Raw genomic sequence first — 19906 nt, 5'->3', positions numbered from 1 at the left:
GTTTTTTTTGTGTCCCATGAACTCCAAAAACCTTTGATCATGCACAAACACCCTGCTCACGTAGAGTCTGCTTCATCACACAAGTTCTGCTCGAAGAGCTGCCGACAAAGGCACTTGTAAAATGACACATTTCCACTGCACTGGATTTGTCCCACAGCCTCAACAAGACCAAATTTAAACATGAAGCTCCCCTGCCCAGCAGGAACTGTCCCTGGTGCCAGGACGCGATGGCGTGCCCTTACCGGGAGGCGACTCGGAAGTACTTCTGGATGAAGTAGCACATGATGGCCAGGGGCACCAGGGCAATGAGGAACATGGGCGTCACGTAGGAGATCACAGCAAGGGCAGACACACACAGCAAGGTGGAGCGGCTCAAGCACTCCAGGGTAGCTGGAATGTGCTGTGCAGAGAAGAAAAGAGCACACAGAGTCTTCCATAACATGCCAAGCTTAAAACACTACTTCCTTTTAACATGCCAAGCTTGAAACACTACTTTCTTTTCCTTTCTCCTGCTTCCTGAAAAATTTTATTCCTTGTGTATTTTAAGCATACAGGTCTGCTCTTGAATTTACCACTGGGTTTGGGGATATCTGAAAGGATTTCAGTGAGGCTGCTTCACATCTGCATTGTGGAGCACAATCCTCATGTCAGAGGATTACAGATGGGATGCAGTAAATTATTTTAGCATCTGCATAAATCCTGGCAATGCAGTCTGGGGCAAGTAATAGTAATTTGAATTTCAGTAATTTCTATTCTGAGCAATAGCATTGGCTTTTTTCTCATTTAATTTCCTCAAATGAATGTGTTTACTCACTTACAAAAAAAGTAGAAACTCTTTAATTTAGGGATATCACTATTGATCTTATTTTGCTTCCCTTTTCTAAACAGGACATCTTAGCAAAATAAATGTTTTTTCAATATGCATATACAATGATGAACTCATACAGAACCAAGAAAATCATGATGCAAACTGATACAGTCAAAATTATAGTTCATCTGTAAGCTTCATCTAGATAAGTCTGTAAAAAATGAAACCCCACTTTTTCAACTTGAGAGCTCAAAAATATTTAGGCAGTACCTGGTCGATGGTATTGCAGTCAGCTGAAAATCTGTTCAATATGCTTCCCAGAGGGGTTGTTTCAAAAAACCTGAAATCGTACAAAGAATGGCAAAGTTTACAATACTAATATTAGAACTGATTTGTGTTATTATTTTGTCTTACCTAAGCTGGGTACTGTATCACAGAAACGAGCAAATAAATAGCCATAGTAAAATTTCTCATTTTTCCCAGTACCTAAGGCTTTCCAAATAAATTGAAATGTCTTGAATTTACAACCATAAGCATGAACCTACAACCACTTAGAGCCCTATGACTGCAGGCATGTCCTCAGCTCCCTCTACTGCCTAAGCCATGGACATCACATGATTACACTTGAAAAAATGCTTTCAGATTTTAATTTGAAGATACTTCAATTCAGGAAAAATTCAAAAGTTAAATTGCAAAGTCTTGCATATTTCTGGGAACTGAAAATTGTAAAAAGAATAACTACTGTTGGAATAATATATTGAAAGACATTTGGATGTGCAAAATGCACTGTATTATTGTTCTGCAACTATTAGCTGTTCCACAACGCATGTGAAACCTGAAGTCTAATTTTATCCTGGAAAAAAAAATTCTAAAAAAAAGTCTGAGGTTTTTAATGCATGTGAATTTTTCCATGCTCTTTGGGTCAAATATAGTTAGCTTAAAAATAAGAAGTTTTTTTTCCTAGAGCTGGAGGTTTGAATCAAACTTCACCTTTCCTTCCATGCACAGGAAAAAAAACTTACAGAGGACAACCAAGGCTTCTGCTGGAACAAAGTACATCCCAGTATACTCTAATGATGCCTCTAATGACACTTGTCTAAGCTCATTACCTTTCCTAGACTTACACAATCACTGCCTGACAGTAAATATTTCCAGTGATTAAGATAATGAAGCATGCTATGAATTATCTGTACCACATATTGATCAATAATTGTGTTTTCTCCCTAATTAAAAAACTGCCAAGAGAAATTAAACACGCAAGGAAGTAAATCTCTGAAGTCACAGCTTGGCAGGAGGGGCATTTAACTTGTGTCTAGGAACTCAAGCAGCCTGGGTACCATTTTCAAAAACTACTCAGAAACTTGACACTTGGTGATTTTTCACTGATATCTTAAAAAATTTGCAATACACAATAATTTCTTAGTAAAAACTGCACTTAGGAGACTGTCTTGAAGTAAAGAAGACAAAATTATTATAATAAAACTTCTATACAATCAAAGAAATACCTCATTGGAGCCAAAATAATTTTATTTAGTAAAGAAGAGTGTAGTTTTTTGGTGACTTTCAAGCCAGTCCACTCCACTGCTATTGATGTGACAAGACATAATACGATGCCAAGGCAGCAAAGAATGCTGAAAACTTTTGAGTATTGAGAATGGTCAAATTCCTAAGAAACAAAGAGCAACACAAATATTCACTTTAAAATACATTTAAAATATTGTAAACACAAGAGCACAAAAGTGAAAAAATGTGAGAGTATATCCTTTTTGCTCCCTAAATTAAACTGTCCATGATTTTCACCCATCTTAAATCATAATTTATTATCCTTTGGAGAGGGAAGTGTTTGTATGAAAATGAGCAACAAATCAGAAATTTAAAATCACAGAATCCCATAAAAAGCCATAAAATCGTTGCTGTGAGAATGCAACAGTGCAGGGAAAACAAAAAAGAACTCTGATATCAAAATTACTTAGAAACCCAGGATTAGGTATATCAGCTTGGTGACTAAAATACAATAAATCTAGCAAAAGGAGAACAACACACCAAACTTAACTTCATTTTACTGCACTGTGTATGCAAAAATGCACTGAGCTTCAAAACACTCTGGAGTGGCTCTTTAATAGAAAAAGAGCAGATTACATATAAATCTTGGAGCAGAGGTTGACAGCAGGAGAACACCCCCAGTGAAATCATAAGAGGAAGGTGAAGAAGGCAGTGTCCTACCATGCACTGGGAGCAGTTTTTTGTCTCGGGCTCTATCTTGAAAGAAATGGCATGCTCGGTCCAGAGCGCCAGGCAGTAATCAATGGCCACCATCACCGTGTGCTTCAGCAGCTGGGACAGGAGCAGCAGGGGCAGCAGGAGGATCCCTGCTGCACTCAGGTACTTGCCACAGGCTCTCCAGGGCATCTTGGCTCTCTGATGCAGCACTGAAGACAGGTTGTCTTCGTCATCACTCTCTGTTACTTCTTCTGCAAGGTGCAAGAAAAAAGGTCAGCCATGCTGGCATGCATGTCCAAGGGACTGGCAAGTGGTAGCTACAAACCAGGTCCTCCCATCCAGGATAAAGGGTGGCTTTAAGACCAAAGCACCTGCTCAGAACTGCATGTATTAACCTGCTAAACTTAACAGTAATGCATACTAAAAAGATGCAAATTCCCTCAGCACTCTGTGATCAATTTCTTCAACCACGTTTTTGCAATGTGAAAGTACTGGCTGGATAAAAATCAATTGCAATCTTTTTCCTTTGTAAAACCTTAAGCAAATATGTTTAGCTATTGAGAGGTGAAGTTCACCCAGCATATTGTTTAATACTATTCTTCATTCACTATTAAATCATATTTGCATATAAGAAAAAACCTCAGAAGTCTGGAGGAAGAGATGACTTGTGAATGCTTGCAATCACTCTGGTCCAGAGGTCAAAGCAATGGAAACAAGCACTCCTATAAATCATAACCCACATGAAAAACATTTTGATCTCTTGCCAGTTTGAATGGTGTTAATTCATTCTAATATCACTTAACAGTGAAACAGTAATGTACTGGCACTGGGCTCAAAGGGTGCCCTTTACCTTCATCCTCTTCATCATCTTTCAGCAATGCTTCCCGGGAATACATTGTCCTCCTGAGGTTCGTTCTTTCCAAAACAGGGTTTTCCTCAATAGTTGTTTCCTGAAAAAGGGACAGCTCATGTGTTTTTAACCAGAGAATTAATAAAAAAAAAAAAAAATGATACTTGTGATAAAACTCAGTGAAAAACAGAAGCGGGAATCTCACAGCAGGCAGCTGTGATTGATTTTCTACCTCCGTATAAAACCAAAGGACATAAATTAAATATCTAACATTCATTTTAGGTTGTCAATCCCAACTCTCCTGGAATCTTAACTTGGAAAGTTATCCCAAATTAATAAGAACTAAGATTATTATCTCATTCTTCTTGTGTCATGAGTACGAAAGACAAAACTTCATTTAGGGAACTTGATACAGGCCTATCTGCAAAATTTCCAACCAAGGCAATGAGTAAATTCAACCATATCTATAAAACCAGCTGTCAATATTAGCAAAGCTTTTCCTAAAATGGCCATATTTGTATTCCTTGGGTGGCAGTATTTTGATAGGGCTTCCTATCAAGAATGGATTAGAACAGTATCAAGGAAATATGACATGTCCAGAAGAAGGAATTTATCTTGAGATAAATAATAATGGTAGCGCCAATACTACATTCATATTCAGTTAGACATCACACACAGCATGTCAATTCTTGTTAAACCTTTCGAACTAAGGCAAAAAAAAACCTAAAACAAAACATTTTTTTGCACATATTGATTGCCCTGCCCATCAAAAACCTTCTCCAGCTCTTGGTCTTGTCGATTCATCAATGTCTTCCAGTGTTCAAAGAGCTCAGTCTCTGATTTCTGAATGTCCTTGAGTGTTCCTTCTCTCTGGATGTTACCATCTTTCATTGCAATTATCTGAAAAGTCAGAAACACAAGTGCTGAGATAAATAGCCAGGTATGTCTATTTATTTTAAAGCTATGTGTCTGTGCTCTGACAGGATTTTCTCTTTTCCTAAATAATATTTCCACAAACAAATCTGTCCTCTAAAAAGACAGTGGCATTATCTCTTGGCTCCATCCCTTTCATTCAAGATGCTGAAAACCCAGAAACTTCCTGCACTCCATGTTTTCAGAAAAGGCTGCTTTTAAGAAAGAGGAATGGGATCCCTGTCGGCAAATCTCTTCCTAAATACAAGTCATTAGCAAGATAAGATTTTAGAGTTCTCTTACCTCCTAAAAGGAAAAAGCTTTTAGCAAGACATTGAGTGCAGGAGGTTTTGCCCTCATTCAGGCAATTAGATATGAGCATGCTGGCTCCTTCTCTGATACCATGGACTGATAAGGAAGAGCTAGGCAATTTGAATCCCCAAAGCTTTAAAAGCATTAAATAGTGGGCACAGTTTGGAAAAGAAAAAGATCTATGCAAGACAGTCTGCAGGGAGCAGTTTCCAGTTTGTGTCAGTGTAACTGCTATACACACAATGGAACTACCACCACTCTGGGTCTGACAGGGACAATTGGAAAATGAGGCATGCAGATTGCAAACCCTCATCATTACAAAAGAGTTAATGCACTATTTATTTTTCTCTCTCCCTGGAAACTCAGAAATTTCCACAGGTAGAGAGTGGGGAAATAAACTATTTAATTTATAGCTAAGAATTTACTTTCAATTATTGCTATGAATTTGCACCAGAGAGAAGGGAAAAATAAAGAAAATAAGGATCTTTTTGTGATCAATTTATTCAGGAAACCTGCAACTGGGCTGGACCTTGAATTCTTCTGAGGGCTTTGTTGAAAATATTTAGGGGGACCATGACATAAACTTCAAACTGTATTTTTATTTAAAATTTCTTAATAAAATAAATATTCCTTCTTCACTCTATTGGGTAAGAACTGCTAAGGATTAATGAAACCTACACTTAGGGGAAAAAACAATTATTTTGTAATAAATCTTTTTTATTATAAAGTTTACACAAATCCTTTCTGTGCTACTGTTTGAAACAGTGTATTTCATAAAAAAAAAATCACACATCTGGAAGGTAATAAAAATATAGCAAATTTCATACATCTCTTAAAACACTAAGAGACAGAAATGGGTCTTACATTCACAAAGATGATGAACACTGATGAACAGCCATAGCCTTTAAAAAAATTGCAGATATATAATAATAAAAAAAGGAAGTTGAGATGGACTCAAAGGGAGGGGAAGAAGGCAGAAAATTCCTGTATCTTAAGAGACACAAATTTGAAAACCAGGAGTGTGTTGAGAACAGTGGTAACTCTAAAGGTAAACAAACAACTGAGGGACAAGGTCACAGCAGAGACCATAAATAACAATTGCTGCCCACCAAAACCCTGATCAGAACAAGATGAATGTCTATCTGCAACTTGATACCAAGCCAACATGAAGCTCAGGAAACAGCTGCAATATGATTGTTTCTTGAGAGCAGGAAACTGCTGCTACAGCCTGTGCAAGATGTGAAAGAGAGAAGTCCTGCTAGGAGGTATAACTGCAGTCATCAATCACCATGGGCCAGGAGACCTGGGAGGCTGGAAAACTGCAGGAATAAGTGCAAGGCCAATGGGAACCAATGAATTAAAAAAGAAAGAATCCAAACCCCTGAAAATTCCCTCTTCATCTTTGACATTTCCAATTAAAAACTGGTATAGAAAGCATTTTTTCCCCTTTAAAGTAGAAGATATAAAAAAAGAAACCTAACAGAACAATCAAATACTATACATTTCTTAAAATCTTGCCCACACAAAAAGGGAAAAGATGTTCTTAATATACTAGTATATACTTAATATCCTAGTACTAACCATAGGGAAACACTGGGCTTTTTCCTTATATTTCTATACCTCTCAATATCCACCTTGCATAAATTAACCTTTTCCTGTGATAGCACAAATTCCTAGTAAAATCCCAGCAAAGGCAAAGGTATTACTCAAACATTTCACTGTTTTGAGATCGACAAAGTAGCCAAAATTTTTCAATATAACAAGTGTTTTGGGATATTCAATATATCTTAAATGTACTTTCATAAGAGTATTAAGTAGGAGCTCTAAGAAAATCCAACCTATTTAAGTGTTCCAAGATGGGAATCTCAAAATTATGGCTTCCCTAACTGGCTGATTTTCAAAAGATCTTTATGACATATCTTCTCACTGAACTATTACTTGGTGGAGAGATGAAGTGAAAGCACTGTTTGCAGCAAGACATGTTCCTGCCATGTTTTTGCCTCCACAGTAAATTGAGAAGAGGCTCCTTACCCAGTCAGCGTGGGGCAAGTACTGCAGCTTGTGAGTCACCAGCACAACGGTCCGCTTGTCCTCCCGCAGCATCTTCAGGATCCCTTCTTGCATGAGATGGTCACTCAGGTGGATATCCAGGGCAGAAAAAGGATCATCCTGTCATGAGGATAAGGGCTCAGCTTTTGGAGCAAGAACTTGTGGGATCCAAGGAAACTGACAGGTTTTAATACCAGTAAAGCCAGGTAGATCAACACAGACACACAAAAGAGGCCATCAGATCAAAATTGTGCTGAGGAACAGTTTCCTTAATTTACAGAACACTAAAACTTGAACTATGTTTTTGCAGAGAGCACTGAGCACCAGCTGTGTCAATTCTACAATTCTGTGGGGTTTTCTGGGACCTGCTCCTCTCTCCAGATGTGTTCATGGCTCAAACAGCTGGAGAGCATGGCTTCTATCAAGCTCTAGAAAATGTCCCAGTGTGAGTCTGTGCCAGATAGCACATTACTGCTCCAGGGATAGGGACAAGGAGCATATTCTGCTTTTCTGCTTGCCTTGAACATCACTACCTTCATTTGTTGTTTTTTTTTTTTTTTTTTCATAAATCAATACTCTATTAACAAAGAATCACAAAAATATCACAAAAGAAGCAATATTGATCATTTTACTGACTCAGCTCAGATGTTTGATTTGAGACCTACATTACCTTATTGAATCAATCAATTCTACACAATTCATTTAGGCATAAATTAATCTGTACCATCTTTTGGGAAACTTGTCTACCTAATCCTATTTATATGGAATCACAAACCTTGTGATTTGATTTGCTATTTCTGCTTGCAATAGTGATACTGGCTGTAGGATTTACTTTGTGTTACTATTTCATACTATAACATTACACTAAACCCAGGCTTCATTAGAAATTAAAAATATCTGAAATTAGCAGTAAGATAAATATGACCACTTAGATTCACTTAGTTTATTAAACCAGAGCATTACAACATAAAGCACCTAGGAAGTGCTTTTGAAACACAGTAACTTCATGATCCAGAATTTTCTGTCAAAACTCTGTGTGCACTGTGCTTGCTGAGGAAGGATCTTGTGAGCTCTGCTGTTGCTGCACTCTTCTGACCTGGCACAGACCTAAACATCAGCCATATGACATTTGCACTTGTGAGAGTGAAGTTTCACAGGTATTTCATTACAGAACCAGCCTTAAAAGAATGGAGTGTTTGCCAATACTAACATATAGGATTCCTGATAATTTTCTAAATATTAATACTGGAAATAAAGTTTATTTGTAGGTGTTTTTCCATTGCCAAACATAAGAGAACCTGCTGCTATTAGGAGGTTATTGAGTGTCCTTTACAGAAGGACAAAAAGGGCAAAACCAAGTTAGAGACCAATAGTGGAATAGCTGATTTGCAGCCTCTGACTCAATTGTTCCCTACTCTCCTGCACTCTGATCTTTGCCTGGAAATGCCCTGAACACATGAAGCAAGCACAGATTGATCAGCTTAATTACAGGGAAATAGGGATGACATCTAATGTGCACAGCTTTTCTAATCCTACATGATTTATGTCTCACTGGCATGACAGCTGGATTCAAATCTTCTAGAAAACTGAGCTCAAGAAGGAAGCCCTCAATTGAAACGCCAGCAAGCTCACTACAAGTGAGTGCATAGGATGCATCTGTTTTCCCACCTGTGAAGGTGTTAGAACCTGCTGTCACTCTCTTTCCATAGCTGAAGCTGGGACAGGATATACAACAGGCAGTTCAGGGTGCAAAAGCAGCTTAGTTTGTTGCAGAAATGAAACACCCCAGACATGAGGCAACATTAATTTTAGACCTGAGACAGCTTAGGAATTTCATGAATACAGTTGAAATTATTACATTTCTAAGACCCAAAAATAAAAGCAAGGGTCAAATTGAACTTTCAACATACTGAGAGGATAACCATCAGCATTTCAATGTGCAGTACCTACCTGTCTGCAGCATTTACAAAATGCTTCCTACCTGCAGGCTAGCTGACAAGAGATATAAAACACACGGCGCACATTTGGCTCAGCTCAGTGAAACACAATGTTCAGTGTGTGACCCATGAAATACTCTAAATGGAAAAGCAGCTCCTTCTTCGGCATGGAGCATAAACAGAAGGGCACTGCTCACCAGAAACACAACATTTGTCTGCTGGTAAAGTGCTCGTGCCACGCTGATCCGCTGGCGCTGCCCTCCAGACAGATTAATACCCTGGAGATAAGCAGGAGAGAAACAATCAGTCAGTTAAAGAATATATCAACTGAATATTCATATTCCTTCTTCTGATTGGATTATCCACAGAAGACTTTTCTGGGCAGGGAAACACGAGAAATTTTTCCAATGTGTGGCCCTGTAATGTATCCTTGTAGTGTTTTTGGGGGGGGGGGGACATTTTTGGGGTTCTTTTGTTTGTACCAATGCCAGTATATGCTAGAGTAAATTGTTTACAAATCTGTGACTTCTGTTTTCTTTCTCATCATTCCCTAATCTTCCCTGACGTGATAAAGCCATTGATTAAACACCTGCCCTTCTATAAATTAAAGGCCTCTTAAAAAATCTATGTATTATTATTTATTTTTCTGTTACTTCTAAAGAAACCAAAAAATATCCTGTTAAGTCAGGATATCTGCAATAGCAGCTGCAGAATAGTCAAATATTCTGATAACAGCACACTTAAATCATTGCACCTCACATAAATGACAGTGTTTCCATGTTCACTGAGCAATGAGCTTTCAGACTAATGACCCAAACATACACTTAACTAAAAGATTACCTTTGTTGCCAAATAACCTGTAAGATTTTAAGAACCAACAAAATAATAAACCCCCCTCTATATATTTAAACCAAAAATAGAAGCCTGTAGCTGTTTACTGACCCTCTCTCCAATCTGGGTTTGGTCTCCGTGAGGCAGAATGTCAATATCAGGCTGGAGGGAACAAGCATCAATTACTGCTTTATACCTGTGGAAACAAAAAAGGCAACAAAATCCACACAGATACTGCTGGAGAAGCACATTTCCTACCTGCAGAGGAACAGAAATTAACCAGCTGGAAAAAATCACACAGTGGAAAACATATTTGTTAGCCACTAATTGTTCTAATGGGATCTCTTTCAATCACAGGCAAGAAAGTAATATTTCAGCTCAGAAAAAGGATCTTATGTCAGCTTCCCAAATAAAAATGTTAAATAGTTAAACCTAGGAAAAACAAACATAACTTCTTCAAGGTATATTGCTATTTTTAGCAGTTGTTTTTCACATCCAGGACCTTTGTTTCTTGTTTCAATATCCAAGGACGACAGAAAAAAAAATGAGTGCAGGATGCAAATACAAAATCAACCACTTCTTTTAAGGGTGGGGGGATGGAATACCAGGCAACTGATTTCTGAATATTTTACAATGTCTGATGGGCTTTTACACTGAATAAAAAGGCAGCCCACTATTCTTTACAAACAATATTCCCACTCCCAAACAGGTGATATCCTTCCAGGAGAGGCAAATTAGTCAACCACGTGAGAGAGCACTGCATGCTAAACAAACATGGTCCTTGGAAATGGAAACATTTGTACACCTGAGTTCAAGTGAGACAAACCCTGTCCCCTGTGTCACTCAGGAAAAACATGCTCAAAGGGGGAGATTGTCACATTCAGGCAGGTGCAGTAGGTTTGTTCCTACAGGGAGATGGGGCCCCACGTGTGACCCACATGACCCAAATATTTATGGAAAAGGGAGTAAAACACAACAATGCTGGAACCTGTTACCTCTGCTTGTTAAAAGAGCTTTCAAATGTGATATTCTCTTCCACTGTGGCGTTGAGCAGCCAAGGCTTCTGGGATGCATAAGCTACTGCACCTCTTTTCCTGGGGAAAAAAACAGACACAAGAGTTCCCAGCTTGCCAGCGAAATTGTTGCTTTTGGAAATAATTTTCTTATAAATGAAGAAACTAGTAATTAGTCTTCAAAAATGCTTTTCTTTCTTTCTTTAGGACAATCAATAGCTTTTCCATCATGGAAATACCTAAGATGATAAATTTCCAACAGAATACTGGAATTGTTTACCCAACTGAATTTCACTTTGTACCCTCTTCTCCTGCTGTGAGGTGGGATTTGGAGAGTCCAGCTCAATAAAGCTGCCTCTTGAGCAGAGTGGATGGCAGGAGGAAAATTGCCAAAGACTGACTCCCAGCTCTGTTTGGATAGATTAATAAAAGATTAAATGTGTACAAGATCACTAGTTAGGCAGCACATTTCAGGAGGGAAAGATAAAGTGTTTGAAAAAGATCCAAACAACTCCACGCATGCACAAAGGCAGTTCCCTCTGCCATTTTCCCTCTCATTCTTAGAAGAGAGCTAGAGTCAGAAAGTAAATGAGTAAGTAATTTCTATGCCTATAAAGGCAAGAAAAGAGAACACAGACAAAAAAAAAATATTTGCTAAATTTCCCCCAGTGAAATGGCTCTCAATGTATCACCAGAAGGGACAATTTACCAGGTACAGTCAACAGGATCTTACTCATTATACACATATTACTTAATGGAAATGATTAAATTATTGTTATTATCATTATTATAATTATCATTATTTAAAAAGGAAAGTTCAGCCTGCTAGAGAATTTGTGCTTTTGTTGTCTGTGGTGCATTAAGGATCCCAGTAAGGCAGAGCTGGGAGAAAGGCAACATCTTTTATCAGAGCAACTGATACTTTTGGAAAACTCATTGGCATATCATCCTTTCTACAGAAAAGGTAGATAGAGGGATCATATGCCTAAAAGCATATTTGTTTTCTTCCTAGCTCTATCAGTTAATCCAATAAAAAGACAGGACCTCTCACCCAAATGTGGCCTTTGTCTGCTAGACAGCCATTATGGCAGCCTATTTCTAGTTGGATCTGAAAGCAATTCAAACCATGACTTGACAAAGTACATTTTATTTCTCTTTATAAGTTAAGGTCACTTGCCCTACTCATTTTTTTTCAGGCTTATACAAAACTTGTTTAGAAACCAAGATAAGATCCAATTTTTGTTGATGACCTGAAAGAACACACAATTCCACTATTCTGCTAACATGCTTCCAAGCTGAAATTTATGATGGTTCACTAGAATTTCATTATGCTTTATGCATTTTCTTTACTGGAAAATGAAACAGAAATAGCTAAACAAATGGGGAAAAAAAAGACAGAAAATAACCCCTAGGCAGCCCAGCCTGCAGCCCTAAAATCTAATTGAAAGAGCATTCAGGTCTGCCTCAAGAAAGCAGCACTTTTTCAATTTGTATGAAATTTTCATCCTAATAACTGAGAAAAAATTGCTCTGAGCATTCCAAGATAAAGATGTATTCCCTTCCCCTCCTTTTGATTGCTTGAAACTGTGACTTCGCAGCTCTTAATTCTCAATTTGATCAAAAAGTTACTGCTAATTTACTTTTTGAAAAATATCAGCAAAGTTTTCAGGTAAAAGCTTTTGCAGAAAGTGTTCTTTGGTTGAGTGAAGATATGGGTCCTGCCAGTGTGATGCACTCCATGCTGAGAACCAGCACAATGTCTGGGAATATCATTCACATTTGGACTACATTCTGCTTTTAGGACATCAGTGAGAATTCATTACTGCAAGGAACTTGGCAACAGGCAGTGAACTTGCCAAAACTGATTATGGACTGAGGATTTAGTAAATTCCTCTAAATTAATCCTAATTGCAAAATGACACTAGGATGGCATATCATTATGTCATATCATATTATTATGTCTTTTGACATAAACAAAAAGCCTGCAAGTGCTTGCAAGCTTCTTTTTCACATATATGAACTCTATTGCATGTCCACAGTGCTGCATTTAGTAAAGAGAATCAAACAATTGTTACTGAAACTGTGAGAAATACGTGGCTGAAAATCCAGAGAACAAACTATTCTGCAATGGAGTGTGCAAGACTTGCTCTGGAAGTCTGTGTTGAATATCCATAAGGTTTCACAGTTTTAGGACTGGATGCAAACCAATGGTTTAGGAGACACAGGCCTTTCAGGGATTATTCTGTGGGTGAAAGTCATTGCTTCCTGCCCCCAGCATGCATAAATAACTATGTGTTTCAGCAATGGAGTGTGTTTGTTTCCCCTCTGATAACACAACAGACTAACCATAGCCTCTTAATTATCACAGAGGTGCAGACAGAAAAATTCAGCCTTGCAGTAAATAGGGAAAACCTTCCCTGAGCTCCCTGGAGACTATGAACTATGTCTAATATAGAATCAAGCCTGTTTACTAATTATGAATCAGGTTAATTAATCAGAAACAACTGTGAAAAAGAACAACATTCACTTCTTTAGAGTGTGGGTGGCTGAGCACTGGAACAGATTGTCCGGAGAGAGTGTGGAGTCTCCCTCAGTGGAGATACTCAAGACCCATCTGGACACAATCCTGTGCCATGTGCTCTGGGATGGCCCTGCTTGAGCAGGAGGGTTGGACCAGATGACCCCCTGTGGTCCCTTCAACCTTACTCTTTCAGTCATTCTGTTGTGAACATAGATTAATAAGTTTAAGCAAGCAATCTCTACTTTCACATTCAATTTTGGTAAGTACAGGAGGTGCAAGATCAAACACAACTAGTTAAGGGACACTCATATATGAATCTCAGTGCCTTAATAAACTACAAAATCTGAGATGTTGGCAATTTTAAAAGAAAATAGATGCATTTTAAATGCAATGGAGTTAGGACTATGATGGAGGAAACAATATATTGCAAAGCCTTTCCTGTGTGTTTTGGGATTGCTGACTACAGTTTTGTCTTGATTATATGGCACAATTCATTAACTTCTACTATCAGTCAACTCAAATCCAAATGTTCTTCAGATACGAGAGAAATGTGTACTGTTCTGCATTATAACTGCACATGCAAAAAATATGTTTCTTGTATTTTCAGCCCAATGGAAAGTATTGGAGCATTCTGGTATTGTCAGTCCTGAGCATTCAGGAAGAAATCTTCCTGCCATTATTAAACTTCAAGGGTCACCTGTTTTTGTTTTAGATCTTGCAGTAACTGCATACAGAGACATCTTGTTTGTCTTCTAAGAGGGAATATTAAACTCATTAAGTGCAGAAGCTGCTGAACAATGTTCACCAAGTCACAGAATGGCTGGGGTTGGGACAGAACTCTGGAGCTCCCCTTTAGTTTTTAAAATGTTGTACCTGACTTCCATGTCAACAGGAGATTCTTTCTCTGGGCTGTAGAAAACAAACACAAGGGTTTTAAAAAAAATAAATTCAGACAGTGAAAATAACACGACAAAGTAATATAACTATGCTATAATTAAAAATACAGCAAAATGACTGCATAGCAGAAACAAGGCTCTTTTTATGCTAAAATTCTGTGCTATGTGATATTGACCTAAAGAGGGTAGAGTTAAAGCTTCAGTTTGGAGAAGTGCTAAACAGCCTTGAAGGAAGTCTTCAACACCTATGAGTAAATGCTCACAACCTTAAAAGACTTTGACCCAAAATTCTCTTCTGAGATCACCAGAAATGTTCTACAGGATGTTAGTGCAACAAAACCACCAAAGGTATTACAGCACTTAACCAACCAGGATTCCCAGAACACATGATAATGTAGGTAATTGTTTCATCCAGTCTAATAGTCTTTTCTGCCCTTTAATACTCTCGCCATACTGTTGTGGTTATCTCACTCTTCCCCATCCATTTCCATACCAGTTACAAACACAAGACTGATTCTGATCATACTTCTCTTGTATCTTAATGGGTTCAAATGGTTTTCCTTCAACTTGGCACAGAAACGTCAGTCTCTGAACACAGAAAGGACTGTAAGGTTTCAAAGAATCTTTTACCATGAGGCTTAGACACGAGGTACATGAAAGTTCCCTTATACTACACACAGATGGGAGCAGCAGTTTTGCAGGACTCAGTCTGACAGCCAGGCAACAAGTCTGAGAAATAAAGTACATTGGAGAGAAGAAGCTGACAAATCTAAAGAAAAGGCAGGGGAGCAGCTGGAGAATCACAGAACCAAGAAAATATTCTGGTCAGTAAAAGCCACAGGATTTAGCTTAAGTCAAGGTAAGGGAGGGCATATGACACTGCTGATTTCAACAGCAAAGTTCTCACTGAGTCCAGCAGGAACAGGATCATCACTTTTACAAGGTTTGTAAACCTTGTAAACCGCCTACATTCTGGAGGCTTGTGCCCCAAAGTCAGAAAGCTTTGTTCTTAGTTGATTTGGTAAATATTCCCAAAATCCTAGCTGAGCTATGTTAATCAGATAAAAATAATTTCTGTGCCAACAGATGGACCAATCCCTTACTCTCCACACTTCTCTGCATGTGCCTGAAGAATGGTAGGTGAGAAAAACTTATGACAGGATGTGAAAAAATGAAGAGAAGGGTAATGAGGATAATTTGCTTTAATAAATGAGACCTTTAAATACTTAATACCATTTTTCAAAGCACAGCATAACCTGGTTCAGATCTTTAGAGAAAGATTTTCAAAGACGTATCAGGATAGAATTTTCAAAATCTCCAAATGGCAATGCTTTCATAACAGAAATCCAACTCCTATTTTCATAACTTGCATAAGTGCTTTCAAAAACTGTATCCTGAAATAATGCAGGTAAAATTTCACTGATTTTCAGAATTTTGACTCTATATCTTAAGCACAGATTTTAGAAACCTTTGATTTTTTTCTACTGCAATCAATTCAGCAGGAAAGCCAATAACTGCACATAATACCATACCTGAAATCTTCCCCCGTCTCACTGTCAGAAGTGCAGCTGCATCACAAATAGAAAGCAAAGATTGTTTACTTAAGTGAGCACAAGCAATCTGCCCCAGCAAGAAAAACTATTAAATTCCACTTAGTGCACAGGCTGCAAACATTACTTATCACAGGGCTGTAGTGCAGCATCTGTTACTTCTACACAAACTGACTTGATTTCATCAGGCAAAAAGATTTGGTGACCCTTTTTTACCTTTAAACATTAATTTGACTCAAATAAAATCACCTCCACCCATCCTGGAGGTGCTAGCAGAACTGAGAAATCCTGCTGTGACAAGAATGATGTTCCATTATAAAAAGTTCATTTTCTGGGAAAACCAAATGATAATTTGTGATAATTTATGATAATTTGTTTTTTTTTCTCCCCCCCCCCAACGAGAGTAACTGCATCTTTACAGCATATAATGGGTTACTGGGAACCCCAAATCCCACCTTCAGTTGCCACATACTGTGTGTCCTGTGCCAGCCCTACCCTTGGGGTGATGTGCTTGTGTAAATGTAGGCAGATCCAAAGGACAGACAGATTCTGGTTTTGCTATTTTTGAAAGTGCACAAAGTTGTTCAGAGTTGTTTTGACAGGATGACTGGGCATACTTATTACTGATGCTAAATTCAGTTCCATTCAAAAGAGTGAAAAATCTGTGTGTCAAATGATATAAACAAAATCAAGGAGGAACAAAGCCTTTGATGCTTTAAAGAGAACAGTCTCATTAACTTTGAGACAACACAATTTGCTTATAAATATCCAGGAGAGAAAAGTATACCTGCAGATTAAAAAGTTGGTTTGAGACACTTCCATAAAATTTATGCATATTAAGTAATGACCATATTTAATCAAATTACTGTACAATTTGAGAGCACCAGCCAGCTACCAGTACCTTTACTCCAAAGGTCTGTGTACTGAACAAAGCTGTTCCACAGTAAACTCACACTCCACAGGTCTTTAGTGACCATGTGAACTCAGTGGTCCAGTCTTCAAAAACCCATAAGCCTGCTGCATGTCATTAACTAGAAACACATTCTTGACAGGAACTAATGATAGGCTGAAATAGAAAATACTTTTTCCAGCCCTTCCCTGCACGACACAAAGACCCTGAACCAATTGTAATCAATTCCCTGATCTCTGTTTCTGCTCTGTAGCAGGAAAACAATTATTCCCCATTTGGAGTTTTACCTCAAATTTCTCAACCAACTTTTCCACACTTGTCCTATCCCTTCCTTCCCCCTTTTCCTGCATACTCTTGGCAATTAAGGATGCTAAAATGCCAAAGTAACATATGCTTGATAATGAGGTCTAGATCTAATTTGTCAAGGTATTTTAGATGTCGAATGATGCAAAGATAACCCTACTGAGATTTTCAAGCCTTCAGATTTTGATTTCCCATTTAAATAAAGTACTTGGATGTTTCTGAAAACTCCTGTAAACATGTATTTTAAAAAACCGAGTTACTTCGTAGGCATAAAAACAACTTTAATTTTTTTTAATTAGATGAAACCAGTAAACTCCACCTAAGATGGACTCAAGATTCACATGCAAGAATGTATGTCATGTTTAAAACAAATTACATAATTATGTTTGAGCAATATTAGGTCAGTTTTCTGGTATTATTTACTCCAAAAAGACTTGAATTGGGACTATTAAAAGTGAGATATTGCCCAGAAGAAATTAGCATGGCATATACTAAAATTATTTACTCAATAAAGGTCAAATCATTACCATTTACCACCTGCACAGAAGGTAAATAATGATTCCTCTTTTTTTGTTAAATCCCTAACCATATGATAAAATATTTATATTGAGATGCTTTCAGGCTGTTTTGGACAAGAGGCATTAATCTGAGCTGAATCCTCTGGACACACACTCTGACACAACAAAAATATCACAAATGAGCCATGGTTCACTTCTGATTATCTCCCTCCTAGCTCAGGAATAAACTACATTACTTTTTAAGGGTTTGAAAGAATTTTTGTAAGAAACAAGAAAAATGATACACAGTTAATCCTGTTTCATTCATAAAGCATGGAGGCAAAGAGTAGGGAAATAACTTGTTATCCATTAGATCAAGGCCAGGAACAGCATCCAGATTTCCTGAGCACTGAGTGACATGTCAGCAGGATACATCCTTCATCTTGATAGCTGTGACCTTGGAGGAAGGGAAGGGGAAGGAAATTTGGATGAACTAATTCAGGTCTATTCTGTAACATGAATGACTGATGCCAAGCATTCCCAAAGAAAGAGCTCTAACAAGGAACTGAAGTGATTTTGGTGACACTTTTCATTTCCTGAGCTGGGGCTACGAGCCCTGATGATTACTTGATAAGACTACTCTCCTTGAACCTAGGATAAGGTTGCATGTTCCCAGTCAGGCATTAGTATTTTCTTAGCAAATTAAGGGAGCTTTCATCTGATAGCTTTACAACAGAGGTGTGCAGCCCACACTGGCTGCATCCATCACTCTGAATAGACCAGTGCACATGGCAGCAGCTCTGAAAGATGAGACAACACCTAATCTGCCCCAGTGCAGCCAGCACTTACAGTGCTCAGATTGTTCAGCCACAAGTCCCTTTCTACATATCTGACAGATAGCACAGCAAATGTGATAACAACTGAATTGCACCTTGTGATACTTTGGCACATATAGAAGACATGAAAACCAGTTCTGACCTTTCCACTGTTGTGAAGAACATACTTCTAAACAAGTGCTATTTAAAAACACAACAGTTTCTGATCAGAAACATCATGTCATCTGTTTTAGTTTAGCATCAGACATTCAAATTACACTTCTTAATTGTGTTATGTCATCTGTAAAAAATTACAGTCTTGCTGAAATGAAATTAGTTCACCTAATAAGGCTGCAGGGACTCTGTATGGTTCCTCACCACAGTCTGATTTTCTGCTTACAGAAGTATATTCTCATGGATAGATCACCACATTCTGGAACTTTGGCTACTGTTCTTGTTTCCCTCACTAGCTGAAAGGGTCAGCTTCTTATGTTTCATTTTCCCCGCCTGTAAAGTAGACAACCTTCCTTCCACAGATTATTGCTATTAAAGCACGTGCAATTCTCAGTAGTGTGACTGGCTTACACATGAAGGCTGGATATAAATCATATCTCTTGACAAACACTCAAGGAATTTAGAGAACCCTTCCACAAAATCGCTGCAGAATCCATTGCATAACAATGACCCTCTGTCCATCAGAGCCTGTGGATTTGATCTATAGGCAGCCTGGTTTTCCTTCATTCCCAAACAATTGGAAATATAACTAATTGTTTCTCTAGGTACTTCTGCAATTTGTTGAGCTTTATCTACAAATAAGCATAGCCCAAAGGGCAAAGTGCAGACTGTAGGGGTAGGAAGTCTGCTACTGTGAAATAAACCGGCCAAAAATGTTCACGCCCATTGATCAAACTGTGTATTAGAGATGGCAGAAATTTACTGCAATATATTTTACCATCTGTCACCTCACCTGAAGGTCAAGAGAAGTTGTCGCAACAGAAGCTGCTGGAGTTCAGAACAATTTTTTCCCCTCCCTTCAAGGCCAATACCCAAGTTAGACATGAGTGGAATCTCTAAGTGGCTATCAGAGTCCAGGTGCTGTGTCCCCTTGGGGAAGGAGGGAAGGACATGGCTGACTCACTCCTGTCAGACCAGGCAGGATGCACTGGGGTTGACTCTGAGGTCACTGCCACTTGAAAGACACTCTTCAAATTCTCAGGCATTAGCCTGGCGCTGGGATGGAGCACACATCTGAGCCAGGCACTGCCCCTAGTGAGGCAGAACCTCTTCGGAACTCCATGCAAAGACATTAGCTCAGACTTCAAAGTGCAAACACCATTCTCTAGCTGCACAACACCTCAAGCACATTAATTCTAATTCCAAATTAGTTACAGTTGCACTCAGGTAATGTTGCTGGAGTGAAGAAAGCCCAAGAATAGTTGTCCTTTCCTATTAATGGAATAGGCAGCTTGTTTCACCCTGGCT

The 19906-nt window shown here is 38.4% G+C and overlaps 1 protein-coding gene across 2 annotated transcripts in view; it reads right to left on the bottom strand.

The window, feature by feature from the left end:
- Positions 1–19906, bottom strand: part of ABCC8 (ATP binding cassette subfamily C member 8) — a 72664-nt gene that overhangs the window by 15785 nt on the left and 36973 nt on the right. For both annotated transcript variants that reach the window (XM_084208767.1, XM_084208768.1), the window contains exons 17-28: positions 15882–15917; positions 14327–14362; positions 10915–11013; positions 10031–10115; positions 9286–9366; positions 7134–7271; positions 4653–4778; positions 3879–3978; positions 3032–3279; positions 2314–2474; positions 1079–1148; positions 243–400 (exon numbers count right to left, since the gene is read on the bottom strand). In XM_084208767.1, coding sequence (XP_084064893.1) covers positions 243–400; positions 1079–1148; positions 2314–2474; positions 3032–3279; positions 3879–3978; positions 4653–4778; positions 7134–7271; positions 9286–9366; positions 10031–10115; positions 10915–11013; positions 14327–14362; positions 15882–15917 — 1338 coding nt within the window. The remainder of the gene's footprint in view (positions 1–242; positions 401–1078; positions 1149–2313; positions 2475–3031; positions 3280–3878; positions 3979–4652; positions 4779–7133; positions 7272–9285; positions 9367–10030; positions 10116–10914; positions 11014–14326; positions 14363–15881; positions 15918–19906) is intronic.

This window comes from Fringilla coelebs (assembly GCF_963513975.1).
Source record: "Fringilla coelebs genome assembly, chromosome: 6".
NCBI lineage: Eukaryota > Metazoa > Chordata > Aves > Passeriformes > Fringillidae > Fringilla > Fringilla coelebs.
This window is presented reverse-complemented; position numbering and strand designations above follow the sequence as displayed.